Consider the following 19,578-nt stretch of genomic DNA (forward strand, 5'->3'; position numbering starts at 1 on the left):
CCAAAGGCTCAGTTTTTGACTCTGAAGTCAGTGGAAGTATTTGGCATGCTAGGACTGCAGGATCAGGCCCCCTATGTAGTTTAATCCCAACATTTCAGGGTATGCTCCCTGCAGAGCCTACAAATCATGACTTGCAGAATCCATAAACATATTTCAACTGTTCAATCCACATGAGATGAAAACCCAACCATCTAGTGGAAGCAGAGACTCCGTACCACTTTGTAGATATTGCTCAAGCTGAGACCTCCTCTCCTCAGCCATGGACTTGGTCATTGCAAGATAGAACTTTGGAGGGAAAGCAGGCACGGTACTCCCAAAGATCCGTCTTAGCTACAATGGCAGTCAAATAATGCTTAAGGTTAGTGAAGATCCGCTATGGGCTTCTGTGGACATCACCGTATTACCACATTCCCCGGGTTGGAGATGTCCATTCACTTTAGCCCCAAGGCAGCTGACAGCTCTCTCAACTTCTAAATGTATTCAAGACATACAACCCCTTCAGTGCCAAACAATGTAGTCAATAATGAAACTTTCTTCAGAGCCACTCAGAGGGGACTCTGTCACCAATGCAAAGCATGCTGCATTTTGTTTTGTTTTTAGCTTTATTCAATCTGAGTAGCAGCTTGGAAGCAGTTTTTATTTCCAAGTCAGAAGGATCGCAGCATGTCTTCTTCATTAAGTCTTACACATTCTATATAGACAAATGCTATGCTGTCTTTGTCAACACTCAGTATTTGCTTTCCAAACTATCTATACCAGGATTTATTGGTAATACTGTATGATCACATAAACCCTCTCTTTTGGGAACCACTGACTTCCATCCTTGATTTTCATTCACAAATGCAAAGAAAGGAATCCTCGACATGCCATAATCCTTGCCACAGGTCTCCCTTGCATCACTGTATTTCTTTAACATATTAAAGACTCTGTATAGCGTTGAGAAATATTTGGAGACACTTTACACTTCCAGTTGACTGTTACCATGCTTTACAGTCAGCTGTGGTTGAATGTGGACAGTAAGTTTTACAGAGAGCATGTTGCTTCCTGAGCACTTTCAACTCAGTTGCAACCAAGCACAGCAGAAAATTGAACTTTCTTCTGACAACAGCATAGAACACTCGATTGGCTTGGCTTTTGTTTTTAAAAATACATGATCAGGCAGAGTCACTTCAGGACTCCATTTCTTTGTTTGTCACCCAACACAATACCAGTTTTCTTGCAGTTTAGATTCCACCAGAAAGTGATGGAAGACACAGGAAATATGATCCTCTTAGTTCAGTTGAATTAAATGGAGATTTTCCAACTTGGTATTTGGACAATCCAATGGGAATCTTCCAGTACACAGGAGGGAGGGATCTCAAACTAAAGAAGGAGCAACTGTTTTTAAAGTTACAATTTACAATGTTGCCAATTCTTGTGATATTATCCAAAATCCTGTGATATTTGGCATTTTTTCCTGAAGCCCCAGCTCCTAGAGTCACATGAATGTGAAGTGCTCAGCTTTCACTTAAAAATAAAAAAGTTTCTAATTCTCTTGTTTGTGGAGGAAAGCTTGAAATCATGAACCAAGTGCACCCTAAGGCCTCAGAAACCCAGAAGAAAGATTCATCATTTTTAAAAACATCATTTTTCAGCTAGTCAATTTATTGATTGGGGGAGGGGGGCTGACCCAGGAATTTTGAGCCAATAGGGTTGGCAATATTGAAGTTAAAGAAACCTGAAATTAAGACGTCCATTCTCTCCTACTCATGCCACTTGATCATGTGATCCCCCAAACTGGAAGTGCTCCTGCTTTCAGGAACTCATGTGGTCAGTTAAAAAAACAAACAAAATACACACTTAGACCCAGCTTTTGTAAACCCTTAAGGGGCTACCAGGCAACAAGCTGGCAAAAATGAAAAGCCAGCTGGAAGCATGGGCACCTCATAGACCCTCCTTGATAATAAGAGTCTGTTGTAGTAAGTAAATAATAATTTAAACTTTTTTTTTTTTAACATTACCATATACTAAAGGTGCACATTGATACTATGTGTTGGTTTTCCCACCTCCACGACTCAAGACCATACCTGACTAACATGAAAAGAGCATGAAAGGTGAACATTCTGCTTAAAATAATTTTTAATGGGCGGCGCAATCCCATTGTCACCAATGGCACGTGCTGCAAGGAGCTTAAAGTATTTACAAAGGTGTTAAACTTCCATCCTAACCCAAGTGACTGATTAAAAGCTAGAGCTTGTTGTAAATTTTAAAAATTGTAAAAAGTTTCAAAGTTATTACCATTTTTTAAAGCAGGGGTCCCCAACGCAGAAATTCGGCAGCATTTCGGCGGATGCTCCACCATCGCCATGGTCCTTCGTCTGGCGCCCGCCAGACAAAAAGGTTGGGGACCACTGTTTTAAAGTGACTCTCAATATTTACAAGGATTTTGAAAAAAATGCCATAAAACTAACTTTTAATTTATTTTTAGGGCAAAAAAAACCTTTTGTTTTCAAAGGGACTTTTTTTTTTTTTTTTTTTTTTTAAACCAGAAAAGCTTTGTTTGAAAAGCTTCAGTCAACTCTAGTCAAAGCTATTTAATTTAGTGGACTTACAGATTGATTTTTACAACCAGACGCCATTCGGCCACTATTGAGAAATGATAGTTCATGGATCAAGGTTTATTATACATTTAATGCCACTCTCTGGAACCAGGGGAAAATGGAGGTAGAAAACAATTATAGGCATTTTCAGGAAGGAAGAGGCATTAAGTCTGACAAGCCTGGCCAAAAATCCCTCTCTCAGTAAAGCAGTTTCTGAATATATTAAGATTTGTGAGAGCTTTGCTTGTGGCACATGTAGCAGCTACTCCATTACCCCTATACTGGCAACACATCACCAGTTTCCAATTTGTTTATTATTTACCTATTATTAGGTACTTGTAAATTGCCTTGAGAGACACAGGAGTATAAAAGGAGCTATATAAAACCAAATCATGTTTTCCATGTAGTGTTGCTGCATAAATATAACGAACAGCAGCTTTTATAGAATGCTTTTCATCTTCAAAGTTCTTCATATACATACACTGATGCCTCCAAAGCCTCAGAGACAGAGAAGCATTCTCTGTTTTACAGACAGGGAAAGTGAGGCAAAGATATAAAAAGTAATTTGCCAGAGTTCAGAGATGGAGTCAGAGCTTGAATCAGAACCTCCTGCCTCCTCACCATGCCTATCACCCATGTAATACAGCACTACCCATCATCATCAGTAGTTCGTACAAATGGAGATATGGACTATTTAAAAATATCCAAATTAATGAGAGCAATTAATTCACCTTGGAACAGACTGATTGGTCAATTTTATTTTTCAAACTTAGGCTATGTTTGTCTGAAGGATTTGGAGGAGTGGGGAAGTGGGGTGGGGAGAGAAGTATCTCCCTTGTCGTACTTCTAAGAACTATAGAAATTTTCCATAATAGTTTACACACATACTTTGGAAGGTGGAGGTGGGGAGTTATTTTAAATCAGACAGAGCTATCAGTCTGCAGGCATTAAGTTTCAGTCCAACATGATTGGAAACTTGGTTGTTTCCAATATTCACCAGCCCAAAAGATGGACTTACATTTTAAACACAAACAGAGGCTGTACCTGGCAGAGCTATGTTCTGGGGGCCAAATTCACTTCCAGCACAACATAGGTTGCAGATCTCCAGATGGCAGTAAATCCATCTAGAGAAGGAGCCAGAAGCACAAGCTGCTTGCAACCCTTGCTCTGCTGGGAACCTCAAAGCCTGGTAATACATCTCAAAGTGGGCAAGGCCAGGCTGACTGGGAGAAGAGCTGAATCAATGTCTCTCCAGGGCTTCTTCCACCAGTAGAGCTCCTATGAACACCCAGACAGGTTTAAAGCTGTCCTATCTTGTGGAGAGACAAGTGGTTTCACCAATAGAAGTTGGTCTAATAAAAGATATTACCTCACCCACTTTGTCTCACTGAGCTTTTCTTTGGGTCCGGGAAAAGTACTCAGTGTCACAGCTAAATACAAGATGGAACAGATTGTTTAGCACAGTCATACTCAGACCTCTGTGGCTCAGAAGCCAAATTAGCAATCAACATTACCCAAAAGAGCCAGGGTAGTGTGAATTAATGGTTTCTTTTTATATATATGCACACACATATTAGTGCACTAGATGAGCACACCACATGTTGTGATAGGCATGTGTAGGACCAATGGATCTTGAAACGTGTGTTGTTGGGAGTATTGATCATCATAGCAGTGTTATGGCAGGGTCTAGTGCTGCTTTGAGTTGTTTGAACAGGACACCCACATGCCCTAAGAGAACTTGCTTCAATACAGAAGAAAAACCTGTCTAATCGCACACCTCTTGTTGTCATGTACTACCCCAGGCTGGAACTCATACGTGGGGTAATTACAGCCCATACTTTAGGAGGACCACATCCTGAAGGAAATCTTCCCTGAACTCCCTCTTCTGACCTTCAAACAACCCCCCAAAATCATCAGTTCCCCACAGAACCTTTCAAAAATCCATGGGACCTACCCATGCCTATCAACATTTGATGTACCTCATCCAGTGTACTAAATGCCCCAATAACTATGTGGGTGAAGTGAGACAATCACTACATTCCTGAATTAACTCACAGAAAATTGAGAGAAAAACACTATCAACCATGGATGAACACTTTTCCCAGCATGATCACTTCATTTCGGACTTCAGTCTGCATCCTTAAAGGAAAATGGGACAAGACATTCAAAAAGATGAGCCTGGGAGCTTAAATTCATAACTTGCCATGATTTTCAGTGTCTAGCATTCCGTAAAGACATTATTGGCTTTATGGCTCATTACAATCTGTAACCCACTAATACATCTTCATTTTATGACCACAAAGGTGTTAACCGCCTACTTCACCTTGAATGCTCTCTTTTAACATGTTAAGTCTTTATGCTAAAGAATCTGTTCCTCCCTGTATTTAGCTGCAACACTCTGGATATGTGTACACTGCAATAAAAAAAAAAAAAAAAAAACACCCCACAAGGAGTCTCCAAACCCAGGTCAGCTGAGTTGAGCTAGTAGGGCTCAGGTTTCAGAACTAACTAAAAACTGCGGTGTAGCTGTTTGGGCTTGGGTTGGAGCCTGGGCTCTGAGAGGCTGGGAGAGAAAGGGTCTCAGAGTCCAGGCTCCAGCCCAAACCCGAATGTCTACACTGCAATTTTACAACTCTGCAGCCCAAGCTCCACTAACCCAAGTCAGCTGACCCAGGCCAGCTTTGGATATGCCACTCGTCTTTTTTTGCAGTGTTGATATACCATCTGAGTATCTTTCCCAGACGTGAAGATGAGCTCTGTGTAGCTCAAAAGCTTGTGTCTTTCACCAACAGAACTTAGTCCAATAAAAAGATATTAACTCACTCACCTTGTCTCGCTAATATCCTGGGATTAACATAGCTACAACACTACCTTGTGGAATCCACCTAACGTTGAAACCCTCCATTCATCTGGCCCAAGACATACAAAGCAGAGAGTATTGTTTCTTTTCCATCCATCCACAAAAATGCTCCTCTTCCACAGAAAATGGTTGCTTGTTTCTGTTGCAGCCCTAAGGTCTTTATTCCAACATGGTGTCTGTATGGCTAACTGTCGGTCATCTAAAGGTCACACTGGTACTGTGTGCAACACCACGGTGCTGTGTGCAATCTTAAGGTGCGGTGTGCAACATTAGAGTGTGCCGTGTGCAGTTTCCCGCTCTTTTTGCCTGGTCATCTAAGGGTCAGGTTAGTGCTGTGTGCATAGCACCGGCGTGCCATGAACAAAGGAATCCAATCTGACCAATCGTAGTTCAGTTCAAACGGTCAGATTGGAGTTGTGTGCAAAATCATGCTAGTGTGCTGGGTGCAGCTTCTAGCAGCTTCCAGTGTGCCGTGTGCAGACTATCTACGTGGAGGGCGCCAGCTCGGAACCTGGAAGGTGAAGGAGCTAGGAACCAATCAGATTTTAACAAGTGTAAAAGAGCCTTTGAATAAAACTATGCCTCGTGCCAGAATCTGCAGGAGTATCCACGTACTGACTGAAGGACCTGATCAACCCTTCAGCCAGGGGTCTCTTCCGGATGTAGCCGGCTCGGGACGTGTCGTTTTATTGCTTTTTCAACTTTATCTTTTACGGATTCGGTATGCTTCTGGTGTCTGTACTGCTGGTCAGCTGCGCCTGGAATACGGTACTTGCTTTCTAATTTTTCTGTCTGTGCTTTGCTTAGCCTTTTCTCCTCTCTTATTTGATACAGAACTGCATATATGTTATCTGATGTATAGTTGTGTACATATGGTATATAAGAACTGTGTCGTTGTAATAACTGCTATTGAAGTTAATTGGTGTACTTGACAGTAGTATTTGGTTAGTGTGCACACAGTTCGTTTAATTTGGTGTATTCGTTTACCTTTTTTAAAGTGCAGTTAATTTTGAAGTATTTCGTTTCTTGTTAATGGATGTAAATAGATTGCTTCAGGTTGTGTGAAGATTTCTTGTTCCAATAGTACTGTTAGTTGGTAAAAGTGCTCCTCCCCAGCCCAACTTTAGATTTTTTCCCTGTTAATAAACGGCCACGTGGTGTTTTGAAGTTTCAATTTGTCTGGTTTTAATTTTCCTCTCTCAATTAAAAAATTCACCGAACCCGCATTAGGGACGGACAGTTTCAAGAGTAAGTGGCTGGAATTACCTAATCTTGTGGGGGTGTTTTTAAATGAAGTGTTTAGCCCCACCCACACTGTCTAAACCAACTATTTCAGCCACAGCCACGTTCCATTATATGGTAAAAGCCTAGGGCAGATGGGGCATTTGAGATAAGATTTCTACCCTGGAAATAATAGTCAGAGCAGCTTTACTAAAAGGAGTTAGAAAGGTGTCAAACTGTCCATAAAGAGCAATTAAGGGAGCTGTACTTTTAGATACAGTTTACATGAAGTGTACAGAAAGGGGCTCCTAATTTTAAAGTGTATTTAAACACGTTTCACATGCTAATAAAAATATTTGTATATGTAGATGCCTAACAAACCCAAAATATAAAATTAGTCTGCTATACGAATACACAAAATTGAAAAACAAATTTATTTTAATCATTAAATCCTTTATGCCTAATTACTTTTGTGATTAATTGACTTTTAGAATAATTTTCCAAACAGCTGTTCATGAAAATCATGGTTGTTCCTAGAGTGACTCAGTGAATGCTGGTACAGTGTTTAGAATCAATCAACATTATGCTTTTGTCTTCAGACTAATTGTTACCATTTCAGAAGTGACTCTTTGTCTGAATATTCATTGTTGACTTATTTCCAGGCACTAAATGTACAATTATGATACCTAGCAGCTTTTTCTTCTTGGCTTTATAACTTCTTGTCAGGTTGTCATATGCGTGTTATTCTAATATTTGTCTAGAAAGGGACAAGCAGCATACTATTTTCATCTGCTTCTGAATAGTCACCCAAATCTAAAAAGTCATTTGTTAACACCACAGTTTTTCAAAGTTGGAAAGTAAGGAGAATTTAGCCACCACAACCCCCATCAAAATAGAATTGTTTTGTAATAATGAAATCCAGCAGCTATTTCAATCTTCCCAAACAATTTGCAGTAAAGCTCTCCTTTTCAAAACAAAAAATTATGTTCAGTTTCCCATACTTTTATAATAGAGTTTATTCTTCCTAAGACTCAAATATTTGAATGAAGGAGACAGCTGACATCTACTAATACCATACCATCAGCCTGAGTTCCTCAAATCAGACTTATCTGGGGTTAGTGCAGTTAGTGCTTTACATTAAAAGAACATCAATATTTACCTGGCACATTCCCTTTAAAGATATTGATAACGATTTGTGTGGAGAAATTCAGGGAACACTTTATACAGAATACAACAGCCCCTACAGATAGAAAGGAAAAGAAATTTAAAAGTGGTAAAGATGCAAGTACATTACTTGCAATAATGGTGAATGGAAAGATGCACAAATGGGGGGGAAAAGTGAGGTTCAAGTGTCATAGGCAAAAATGAACTAAAGATTGAGTCAGTCTGAGGAGAGGAGTTTCTAGAGATGAGGTAACAGTACTTAGGAACTGCTGCACTGGATCAGACCAGCAGTCCAACTAACCCAGTATCATGTCTCTGACAGTGGCCAGAACTAGATGCTTCAGAGAACTGTTCAAGGGAAGCTGTAGTGAACAATTATGCAATAGTATGCCCATAGAGGAAGTTTCCTTCAAACCAGGCGTGTGCGCAAAGCGGAGTCAGCAGAGACTCAGCTATTTCTTCCCCCCACCCCCCCAATAATCAGCAGGGGATGCAGAAATCCTCCTGCTCCTGGGCTGCTGCAAGGAGAGTGAGAGCTCCTCTCCCTGGGGCTGTGGCAAGAAAAGTGCTCTCCTCACCGCAGCCCTGGGGCTGAAGAAGGAGTTCTGCTCTCCCAGCCACAGCCCAGGAGCAGGAGCAGTTCCCTCTCCCTGCCGCAGCCCCAGGGAGAGGAGCTGTCTCCCTCTCCCCACCACATCCTAGGAGCAGGAGGAGTTCTGCACCCCTCACTGGGGCCAGAGGAGTTTGCTCACTCTCCCTGTCATAGTATCATTCCCAAATCTGAACCTTAGTGTCCAAAATATGGGTACTAGCATGAATTCCCCTAAGCTTAATTACCAGCTTAGATTCTGTAGCGCTGCCACCAATCAGGAATTTCAGGGCCTGATACCCTCTGGTCCCCCCAAACCCTTCCCTGGGGACCCCCAAGACCCAGATTCCTTGAGTCTCAAAACAAAGAGGAATAAACCATTTCCCCTCCTTTCTTTCTCCCAGCTCCTTCCCGCCCTGGGTACACTAGGAGACCACCGTGATTCAATTCCTTGAATCCCCACCCAAAAGGAATGTTCCCTTCCCCCTCCCTTCTTCCCCGGAGAGAGATACAGAGATAAACGCAGAGAGCAGGTTTTTCTTCCCTCCTCCCTTTCCTTTCTCCCACCAATTCCCTGGTGAGTGCAGACTCCCTTCCCTGGAGTCTTACAAAAGATAACCCAAAAAAATCAATTAGGTTCTAAAAAAGAGGAAAACTTTAATAAAGAAGGAAAAAACATAAAAATTGTCTCTGTAATCAAGATGGTAAATATACAGGGATTTTTAGCTTATAGACAATAGAAAGAAGCTTTCTCCAGCAGAAAAACAATTTAAGCTACTTCCAGCAAGTACACATCTGCAAATAAAGAAAAACAAGTTAAAACACTATGGCCGCCTTTGTACTTCCTTACTATTCTGAATAGATAAAAGACTGTAGCAGGGAGATTGGCAGAAACCTGGTTGCACCTCCAGTCCCGTCCAGGACCCAGAGAGAACGCACGCACAAACCCAAAACCCCCAAACAAAGGCTTCCCTCCACCCAGATTTGAAAGTATCTTGTTTCCTGATTGGTCCTCTGGTCAGGTGTTTGGGTCCCTGTTTGTTAACCCTTTACAGGTAAAAAAAGAGACATTAACCCTTAACTATCTGTTTATGACACACCCCGCGCCGGAGGAGTTCTGTATCCCCCACCGGTGTCCCGTCACCCCACCCCCCCCCCTCGAAAGCAGTAAAATTTAAATTTCTGCGCACTCCCCTGGACTCATGCCGTTCAGTGGTCCAATTATGACCAGAAGCATGAATATTTATTGTGGCGGATGTGGAGACATTATGCAATAAGTAGTATATTAATATTATGAATACTCTACAACCTGGTTAGTGAGGTGATATTATTGTACATTGGATTATAAGGCTTTCCTGTATGAATGTACTGTTCTAACTTAATAGGGTAGGGAAAAGAACAAGCAGTGATGCAACACAGTAACAACCTCCCAGCAAACATTGGGGAAGCAGTTACAGGACAATGGCATACTTTCCAGCACCAGGCCAAAGTGACAGCTGTTCTACCAATTCTGGGAAACAAAGATCTAAAGAAAAATGAACAGGATGAACTGATTTAAATTTAAATCATCCATTTTAATCATGATTTAAATCAGCAAGCACAAATCAGTTATTTAAATCCAGGCTTTCTACCTTGTTTTGAACTGGTACTCTCTTTTGGAAAATATTTTAAAAGAGTGATAATGGTAGATATAATTTGGTACTACTTTTTGCTAACTGGGAGGGATTCACTATATATTACACACACACTTATATGGCTTAATATATATTTTTCAGATTCTTATTTTTTATATTTTTATTATGTTAGAAAATGACAAATGAGGCATTTCTTGCTTATTTGATTAATCCTTTTTTTACTCGTGATATGTGTCAAGCTGCACTCGATGAAAATTTGGAATTCAATTAAAATGCACAAAACCGGACATTTAAAAACTGTTTTTGTTAATTAAATAAAAGCTACCTTAAATGTGCTGAATACATCATAAGAAAAAGTTTATCAAAATATGATTTACGTTTAAAAAGTAACTGCTTTATGAATCAAAGGAAATATTCTCTGTAGGTAGCATATAGAACTGATTATTTCTGGTGACCATGTCCTTCAACATTTTGGAAATAGTAGATCTAATTCTCTCACCCATAGTTTTTAGTCTCAGATTGAAATTGAAAACAAGTTTTCCTGCCTTTTCAACTCCCAACTGGTTTCTCAACTTAGAAAGAACTAGTCATTGAACTGAACTAATTGAATAAACTGAAATAAAGAAAACAGGTTCTCTGCACCTGCCGCCAAAAGCCAGTTTATGCAGTGGTGTTATAGCTGTGTTAGTTCCAGGACAAGAGAAAGAAAAGGTGGGTGAGGTAATATCTTTTATTGGACTAAATTCTGTTGGCGAGAGCTGTGTAGCTTGAAAGTTTCTCTCTCACTCACCAACAGTTGTTGGTCCAATAGAAGATATTATCTCACATACCTTGTCTCTCTAAAAGCTAGTTTAGCACTTCAACCAACTCTGCTTCCAGGTGATTAGCCACTGACTTCTACCAGTTCAGTGGTCTGACTGTTTAAAACTTGGGTAGCAAACATATACGGCTTGAATTTTCTTTTATTTAATTTGAATTATTTTAATATAGTATAATAAGTTGAGGCCTAAATATGATTGTCAATTTTAAAACAGATTTTTTTCATTAATTTGACTTTAAAAAATTGCTTCTAAAAAATGGATCTTTAATCCATCCTGCACTAAACAATTAAAAAGCCCTTCTTAGGCTTCTGAATTTTCAGAAGCTGTTGAGAGACAGGCGGATACTGAGAGACTTTACAGACAGAGTCTGAAGGAGTTGGACATTCACAGGTCCCGGGAATGGTAAACCTTAGGGAAAGGCAGGCCTGTGTATAGACAGGTTTATTGTTTAAGATTGGTTTTCTCAGAAATGTTTTTATTCTAAATAAATAACACTTTGCTCTAATCAGACTGTTTGGTTTTTGGACACCACTGTTATAGAACTGCAGGGCTGAGCCTAAGTCAGACCTAAAGAGATGATCACAAGGGACTGCTACTAGGTACTAGTTTAAGAGTGGGAGAATCGCATGATTAAAACCTGAGAGAGAAACTGCTAGAAGCCCAAGACTTGAGAGGGAGTGCCCTCAAAAAGACCCAGAACGGTGAGAGATGCAGTTAACCTGGTGATGATGGCAGAGGATAGAGCCATGTGTTCCTGCTTACAAAACTAGAGGCAACTTGGACAGTAAATAAGATACACAAACTCCCAAAAAAGTAGTTCTGAAATAATCCAGTTGTTTTAGGGATACTGTTTATCTGTGTCACTGTCACTGTTCATTTGTCTACTTAAGTAGCACCATTGAGACTACGGATAAAGCTGCATCCTGCTCTCCTTGAGTTTATATATGCATGTGTGTTTTCTGAGGCCGAAAGGCAATGAGTACCAGCCCTAGAAATTAAGTTTTCTGTTTAATATCTGAACAGATATAGCATAGTCCTCAGTTCTACAACCTTTTCCACACTACGATGTTAACATGGCTCCAAACTTTGTTCCAGGGATGCTAAGACATAATTCATTCTTCAGGCTCATTTTGGTTCTTGGCCTCTCTGCCAAGATGGCCAACAAAGTACTTGGTTATGGTTTTTGTCATGGGACAAGTGTCCTCTGGGACTAGGATTGAGATAAAAAAGTTATTGTCTGCTTGGTTGAGCATTACCACTTGAGCTGGTTTTGAACTGGTGACCTAGATATAAAAGTTTCTATAGCCCACGACCAATCTTTGGAGTCATCCAGTTTCCACAAGCCTGCTTTGTTTCAATGTGGCACTCAGGGAATAAAGAGCAAAACCAAGAATGAATCTGAGGAACAGAGGCATCAAAAAACTCATTTACAGACAGAAAAGGTATTTGACAAGCATTCATAACACAGCAGCCTCTTCAAGTCACTGGAAAGTTGGGGGAAGTGAGCTAGAACTCATCAAATCTTCAATTTGGGCACTGGATAAGCCAGTGGTTCTCAACCTATTTACCATTGTGGGCCACCCCCCCCCCCCACAATATACATACACACACTCTCTCTCTCTCTCTCTACCTGTATGGGACTAAGGATGTCACATGGGCCACAGCTGTGTGCTGATTGGACTTCAGGTTGAGAACCACTAGGATAAATACTCACAAGTCTGAAAAACACTGTTCTTCCGGCTATATAGCTTATTAGCATATCCCCTAGAAACAAAGGCTGACATTTTAAAGCTTAGGGCTTACATTTTCTAAGCTTGAGAAGCCTGGAGAAAAGTACTTAAATAGGTCCCCGATTGTGCAATTAAATCAACATATGCATATTCCTGCACCCCCACAAAGCCCCACCGACTTCAACTGCTTGACAAACACATTGCGGAATCAAGATCTATGTGGTCTGCTTTTCAGAAATATAAGTACCCTCAATTCCTACTGAAGTCTGAGTTACAAATGCTCACTAACTCTGGGAAAAAAAAGAGGCCACTTATACAGGTGCCTAAACATACATTCAGGAGCTTCAACTGAGGGCATCCAAGCTTGAAATTTTGGACATGCAGAGAAAATCTATTCAAAATGCTGACATGATTGAAACATGGACTCATGAAATCCATATAAGACAGAAAACAAATAAAAGATTTTTAAGTTTTGTGGAAACTGTATCCAGAACAAAATTCTACCTTTTTGTTCTCAGAAATTACTGCTTAAGCTGGACATTAAAGGAAGACTCAGTTGGACTAGCTAAAGAGAAGACACGTATTGGGTCACATCTACTTAAACAAAAATAAAGAAATGAAAAAAAATTGTGTTTTAAGTCCTGAGTTTCATAAACATCCATCCAATAAAAGTTACAATGATTTATATTGTACATTTCAAAAATTCAGTTTCACATAAGACAGAAGTGGAATTCAAGGGACACTTTCTGAATAAATGCCATTCTTGACATCCAAAACCAGATACAATTCCAGTGATAAATACAAAACTTCACTGTCAAGTAATTCTGTTATCTACAAAAACGCTGGTTTTCAAATTAGTTACATTTTCAATCAATGACATTGGCTTTTATGATGACTGCACTATCAGTGTGATCCCATGCTGTGATGTTCCATTCTATAGCATCAAGAAATTTACACATTAAGTGGGGAGAGTGAAAAAGCACTGGAGGCAGAGGTCTGCCAATGTAGAATGGCTTGCAAGATCAGGGCCATAATATTAAGGGATGGAACAGACCTCACAGACCAGGGGCTCTCGAACTTTTTCACAGCATGAATCATTATAGTATCAAAATGGACCACTTTAAACACAGAGATTGTCACGGACACATCCCATAATCATGAAGACCACCTCCCTGATCCTTCATAACCACGTAACATCCCTGTCTCAACTGAAATGATTGCTTACAATTAGGGCTGTCAATTAAATCACAGTTAATTCACATGATTAACTCAAAAAAGTTAATTGCAATTTAAAATTTAATCATCATTAATTTCAGTTTTAAATGCACTGTTAAATAGAGTACCAATTGAAATTTATTAAATATTTGGATGTTTTTCTACATTTTCAAATATATTAGTTTCAGTTACAATATAGAAAACAAAGTGTACAGTTGTCACTTTATATTATTTTTATTACAAATATTTGCACTGTAAAAATGATAAAATAGCATTTTTCAATTCACCTCATATAAGTACCATAGTGCAATCTCTTTATTGTGATAGCGCAACTTACAAATGTAGATTTTTTTTTTGTTACATAACTATGCACTCAAAAACAAAACAATGCAAAACTTTAGAGCCTACAAGTCCACTCAGTCCTACTTCTTGTGCAGCCAATCGCTAAGAGAAACAAGTTTGTTTACATTTATGCGAGATAATGCTGCCCGCTTATTTACAATATCTTCTGAAAGTGAGAACAGACATTTGCATGGCACTTTTGTAGCCTGCATTGCAAGGTATTTACGTGCCAGATATGCTAAAAGTTCATATGCCCCTTCATGCTTGGGCCACCATTCCAGAGGACATGCTTCAGCATAGAAGCATGTCCTCTGGAATGCCGGCCGAAGACACTCGTTAAAAAAAAAAATGCATTAATTAAATTTGTGACTGAACTCCTTGGGGCAGAATTGTATGCCTCCTGCTCTGTGTTTTATCCACATTTTGTCATATATTTCATGTTATAGCAGTCTTGGACAATGACCCAGCATGTTGTTCATTTTAAGAACACTTTCATTGCAGATCTGACAAAATGCAAAGAAGATACCAATGTGAGATTTCTAAAGATAGCTACAGCACTCGACCCAAGGTTTAAGACTCTGAAGTGTCTTCCAAAAATCTGAGAAGGATGGGGTGTGGAGAATGCTTTCAGAAGTCTTAAAAGAGCAACATTCTGATGCAGAAACTATAGAACCTGAACCCCCCCAAAAAGGAAAATCAACCTTCTGCTGGTGACATCTGACTCAGATGATGAAAATGAATATACATTGGTCTGCACTGCTTTAGATCATTATTGAGCAGAAAACATCATCAGCAAGAACGCATCTCCTCTGGAATGGTGGTTGAAGCATGAAGGGACATATGAATCTTTAGAGCATCTGGCAAGTAAATATCTTGCAACGCCGGCTACAACAGTGCCATGCAAACCCCTGTTATCACTTTCAGGTGATATTATAAACAAGAAGCGGGCAACATTATCTCCTGCAAATGTAAACAAACTTGTTTGTCTGAGCGATTGGCTGAACAAGAAGTAGGACTGAGTGGACTTGTAAAAATTTAGAGCCTATGTTGTTTTATTTGCATGCAGTTATTCTTTGTACATAACTCTACATTTGTAAGTTCAACTTTCATGATAAAGAGATTGCATTACAGTACTTGTATTATTTTTTCAGTTCACTTAATATTTTTATTTTACAGTACCAATGTTTACAATAAAAATACATATAAAGTGAGCACTGTACACTTTGTATTCTGTGTTGTAACTGAAATCAATATATTTGAAAATGTGGAAAATATCCAAAAATACTTAAATAATAATAGAATACCGTTTATATAACAGCAGGATTAATCACGATTAATTTTTGTAATTGCTTGACAGCCCTACTTACAATACTTCCCTAGTGGCCTTTTTCTATGTATTTGCAGCTGTCTTCATGCAATACAGCAGGTGGAGAGGAGGAGGGAACCAACATTATGTTAACGTGCATGTTTCCACAGACTACAGTTTGAGAACTTCTGGAATAGATTATCCAGTCCACCTATCACCAGTACTGGACTGACCTCTGCAGTACATCTTCTACTGCTATTTCCAGTCTGCTGTTAGAATTCTTAAGCAGAGTGGCTTCCCTACGACGCTATTAAACATATGTGATCTGGACACTTATCTCATATTTGTTACTGGATCAGAGAATGGGTGATCCAGAAGAATACATTAATGAAGAGCAACAGGTTGTACACGATACAAAACAGCTTGTTATGTAATTATCTGTAACACTTACTGTTATCTGAAAATTATGTGATAAACCTCTCTAGATATTTATAAAGCTCCCACTATCATTAATGGGGATTTTATCTTCACACCAACCCCGTGAGGAAGAGAAGTAATTATTCCCATGTTACAGATAAATAACTGAGGAAAAGGGTAGATTAATTGACATGTCCAAGATCACAGAGTGTCTGTAGTCAAGTTAGAAACTGAACCCAGGTCTCCTCAATCCCAGTCCAGTGCTCTATTCACAAGATAATCTTTCCTATGACTCTGACTCACACAGTCCATAGGTGTGTTAACAGCAGGACCTTGGCCTCAGCATACATAGCTGGAGCCTACATACTTGAACTCAAAACAATGTTAACACCTTCCAAGCAAGAAAAGTTTGAAAAAAAACCCAACCACCTATGATTTGAACTCTAGCATAGACAGAACCTAAAAGAGGCTCTAGTGTTATTTATGACTCAGACAGGAATGCTGCAATAGTTTCGGATGTCCTAAAATCAGAGCAAGCTTCTTGTAGTCAATGATACTAAAAATAACTGTGAAACCTATTCCCCTGAATACTGGGTACATGACCATTACTCAATTCCTCTTTCATAGCTTTCAGATGTTGCCAGGTCTCAATAAGGAAACACCTTAAACCTTCACTGAGGAGTATTATGGGGAAAACGGAAAATATTTTGCAAAGAAAAAAGTGGGAGAAAGAGCTCATCTCTTGCATATAGTTCAGACCAGCACGCGTGGGGTATGCACAATAGAAGCCAAAGAATTGCCATGAAAATAACTGAAAAAGTAGGAGAAAAAAATGAAAATCAGACTGCTTACAAAGGGGGAAGAGTTTGCCAAAGAAGTATTCGATTTGTAATCACCTCCAATTCATACTTCATATTACCTGTTTAAGTGTAAAGGAAATGGGGGACAGCCAAAAAATTCCATTGCCATTACCCAAAAAATAGATCTTATTTGACACTAATATAAATTCCCAGCATATTGTATTTCCCAACACCCCTCCTCTCAATATTTCTCTGTGATTTGCTTCAGAGTTTGCCACTCCCTATTGTGCAGGGCACCTTAAAAATGTGTGTAATAACAAATACGACAACACATTCACTCCACAGCATCCAGACCTTTATGTATCTCCCTCCCACTTCAGGTACTACACAAGAAAAGCTCGTTACCATCCAGAGGCAACATTACAGGATATCAGCCTGTATTCATTTCAACAAGGTGAAGAAGAGCTGTGCAGCTCAAAAGCTCCTCTCTTTCACCCACAGAAGTTGGTCCAGTAAAAGATATGCTCTCACCCACCTTGTCTGTCCTCATTTCAATGGGATATTTGTTGGAAATTCCCATAGCTGAAGCTGGAAGGGCAGAGTGAAGGGGGTTGTGCTGGAGTCTCTCACCTGATCATTCCAGTGGTGTAGCTGGCTGTAGCGCACCTTGCAGAAGAGGAAGCCTTCCAGGTACACAGAGTACAGCTGAAAATACACCCAAGGAGCATCAGCTCCCCTGCCTACACAGGCACCTCCTGGCTCCCCTACCTACGCAGCACCCCATCCTCCTCCTCCACACCCCTCCCTCAATTCCCGCCTCCCCACACAGCTCCCCTCCCCACACAAGCCCCCCCCCCCCCATTCCCCTGCCTCCCCACACAGCTCAGTTCCCTTTCCCGCTCAGCCGCTCCCGTCCGCCCGCAGCCATAACAGCGCTGCCCGGGAGCCCGCGGAGGCGCGACTCCCCAGCCCTAGCGCCGGGGCCGGACAGCGGAGATACTCAACCACGTAGCGGCCCCCGAACTTCTCCAGCAGCTGCTCCGAGACGGGAATGCTGAAATGCATCTTCATGGTGCCGCACACGCCCGCCCGCGCTCCGCCTCGCCGGGCCACAGGGGCAGGGCAGCGGCCGCAGTATTTGTTTTCCCACGTGATAGAGGGGAGGGCGGGAAGGTCTCCTCCCTCCTGAGGGCGGGGGGCAAACCGCTCATCCTGGCGGGTGATGCTGCCTTCGCGCCGCCGGCTGGGGTCTGCCACAAACGGGGGAGGCCTCCTGGCTTAGCCCCCGCTCCCAGGGCAGGAACAGCATCCAGCTGCGGCTACAACTTCCGCTCCTCTCCTCCCCCCGCCCAGTAGTTGGCCGGGTCCCTTCCATGGGTTTGATTTAACCAGGCTGGGAATCACCAGGAGAGCGTGTCCCAGCCTACAGGTATCATTGGTCTGATTTCCTGTGCTCTCCTCCTCGCTGCCCCAAGTGTGGGCAAGGTCCCTTGTGTGACCACGGATAGAACAGTAGGGATGTAAGCAGGTAAAGGGCCGCTGGAGGCTGCCTTCCTTCTGTATGAATTTTCCTCCCATCCTTCCTCTAGGTCAGAGGTCGGCAACCTTTCCGAAGTGGTGTGCCCAGTCTTCATTTATTCACTCTAATTCAAGGTTTCACGTGCCAGTAATACACTGTAACGTTTTTAGAAGGTCTCATTCTATAAGTCTAGAGCAGAGGTAGGCAACCTATCGCCCCGTGCCAAAGGCAGAACGCGAGCGGATTTTCAGTAGCACTCACACTGCCCAAGTCGTGGCCATTGGTCGGGGGGGGGGGCTCTGCATTTTAATTTACTTTTAAATCAAGCTTCTTAAACATTTTAAAAACCTTATTTACTTTACATACAACAATAGTTTAGTTATATATTATAGCCTTATAGAAAGAGGCTTTCTAAAAACGTTAAAATGTATTACTGGCATGCAAAACCTTAAATTAGAGTGAATAAATGAAGACATGGCACAACACTTCTGAAAGTTTGCCGACCCCGGTCTAGAATATATAACTAAACTATTGTTGTATGTAAAGTAAATAAGGTTTTAAAAACGTTTAAGAAACTTCATGTAAAATTAAATTAAAATGCAGAGCCCCCTGGACTGGTGACCAGGACCCAGGCATTGTGAGTGCCACTGAAAATCAGCTCACACGCATGCCATAGGTTCCTACCTCTGCTCTAGGTGTTGGGCAGCTCCTAGTCCCAGCCTCAGTTTTCTGGCTTTTCATTGCTTCCTGGGACCAGGCTTGTGATAATGAAACAATCATGGAAACAGGTGCTTACCATCCAAGGAACCACGTTTTCAGACTCCCCCATGTAGTGAATTGCTTGTTATTTAGATTTTTTAGGGATGTTTAGAGCAATTGTATAAATATCATTCAGCCTTTGGATTTAATAAAGGAATTTATGGTTAAATGAGTGTCATGGTAATACCCTGCACAAACAATAATAATTCCAACAGGTGGTCTGTCAGACCATGACTCCTCTCTGGCAGACTACAGGAGTTCTACCAGAGGGAGAAGCTACGGCACTTTTAGCTGCAAAATCTCTCCCTCCTTTCTTGGTTGCCCCTTTTTATGGTGGAAGGAGACAGGGTTGGGGGAGACTTACAGGTGAAGGTGTGACAGCATGGAATACATCTGGGCCAAACAGTGAGATCCATTTTATATTGTAACTTCCATTTTGGATTAGGACACACCCATTTGTGTTATGTGCTGAACTCGTGTCTGAGGGCTTGTCTACACTACAGAGTTTTGTCGATAAAAGTCAGCTTTTGTTGACAAAACTCTGGAGGTGTACACACTACAATACTACTTCCGCCAACAAAATAAAGCCACCTCAACGAGGAACATAGATCTTTTTGCGGCA

At 40.9% G+C, this 19,578-nt stretch overlaps 1 protein-coding gene across 6 annotated transcripts in view; it reads right to left on the reverse strand.

Annotated features, from left to right (window-relative positions):
- The window catches only part of SNX31 (sorting nexin 31), a 69,793-nt gene extending 51,836 nt beyond the window's left edge, over window positions 1-17,957 (reverse strand). For 4 of the 6 annotated variants that reach the window (XR_007772630.1, XM_050941022.1, XM_050941025.1 and 1 more), the window contains exons 1-3: window positions 17,684-17,832; window positions 17,309-17,383; window positions 216-330 (exon numbers count right to left, since the gene is read on the reverse strand). Coding sequence is in view for 5 of the 6 variants with exons in the window: in XM_050941022.1 (XP_050796979.1) it covers window positions 216-330; window positions 17,309-17,383; window positions 17,684-17,749 (256 nt within the window). In the remaining variant the exon portion in view is untranslated. Of the gene's footprint in view, window positions 1-215; window positions 331-17,213; window positions 17,384-17,683 lie in introns of all 6 variants that reach the window. The other 2 variants (XM_050941020.1, XM_050941024.1) reach the window with 2 other exon arrangements.
- Between the last annotated feature and the right edge of the window lie 1,621 nt (window positions 17,958-19,578).

This window comes from Gopherus flavomarginatus, chromosome 2, assembly GCF_025201925.1.
Source record: "Gopherus flavomarginatus isolate rGopFla2 chromosome 2, rGopFla2.mat.asm, whole genome shotgun sequence".
NCBI classification, from domain to species: Eukaryota; Metazoa; Chordata; order Testudines; family Testudinidae; genus Gopherus; species Gopherus flavomarginatus.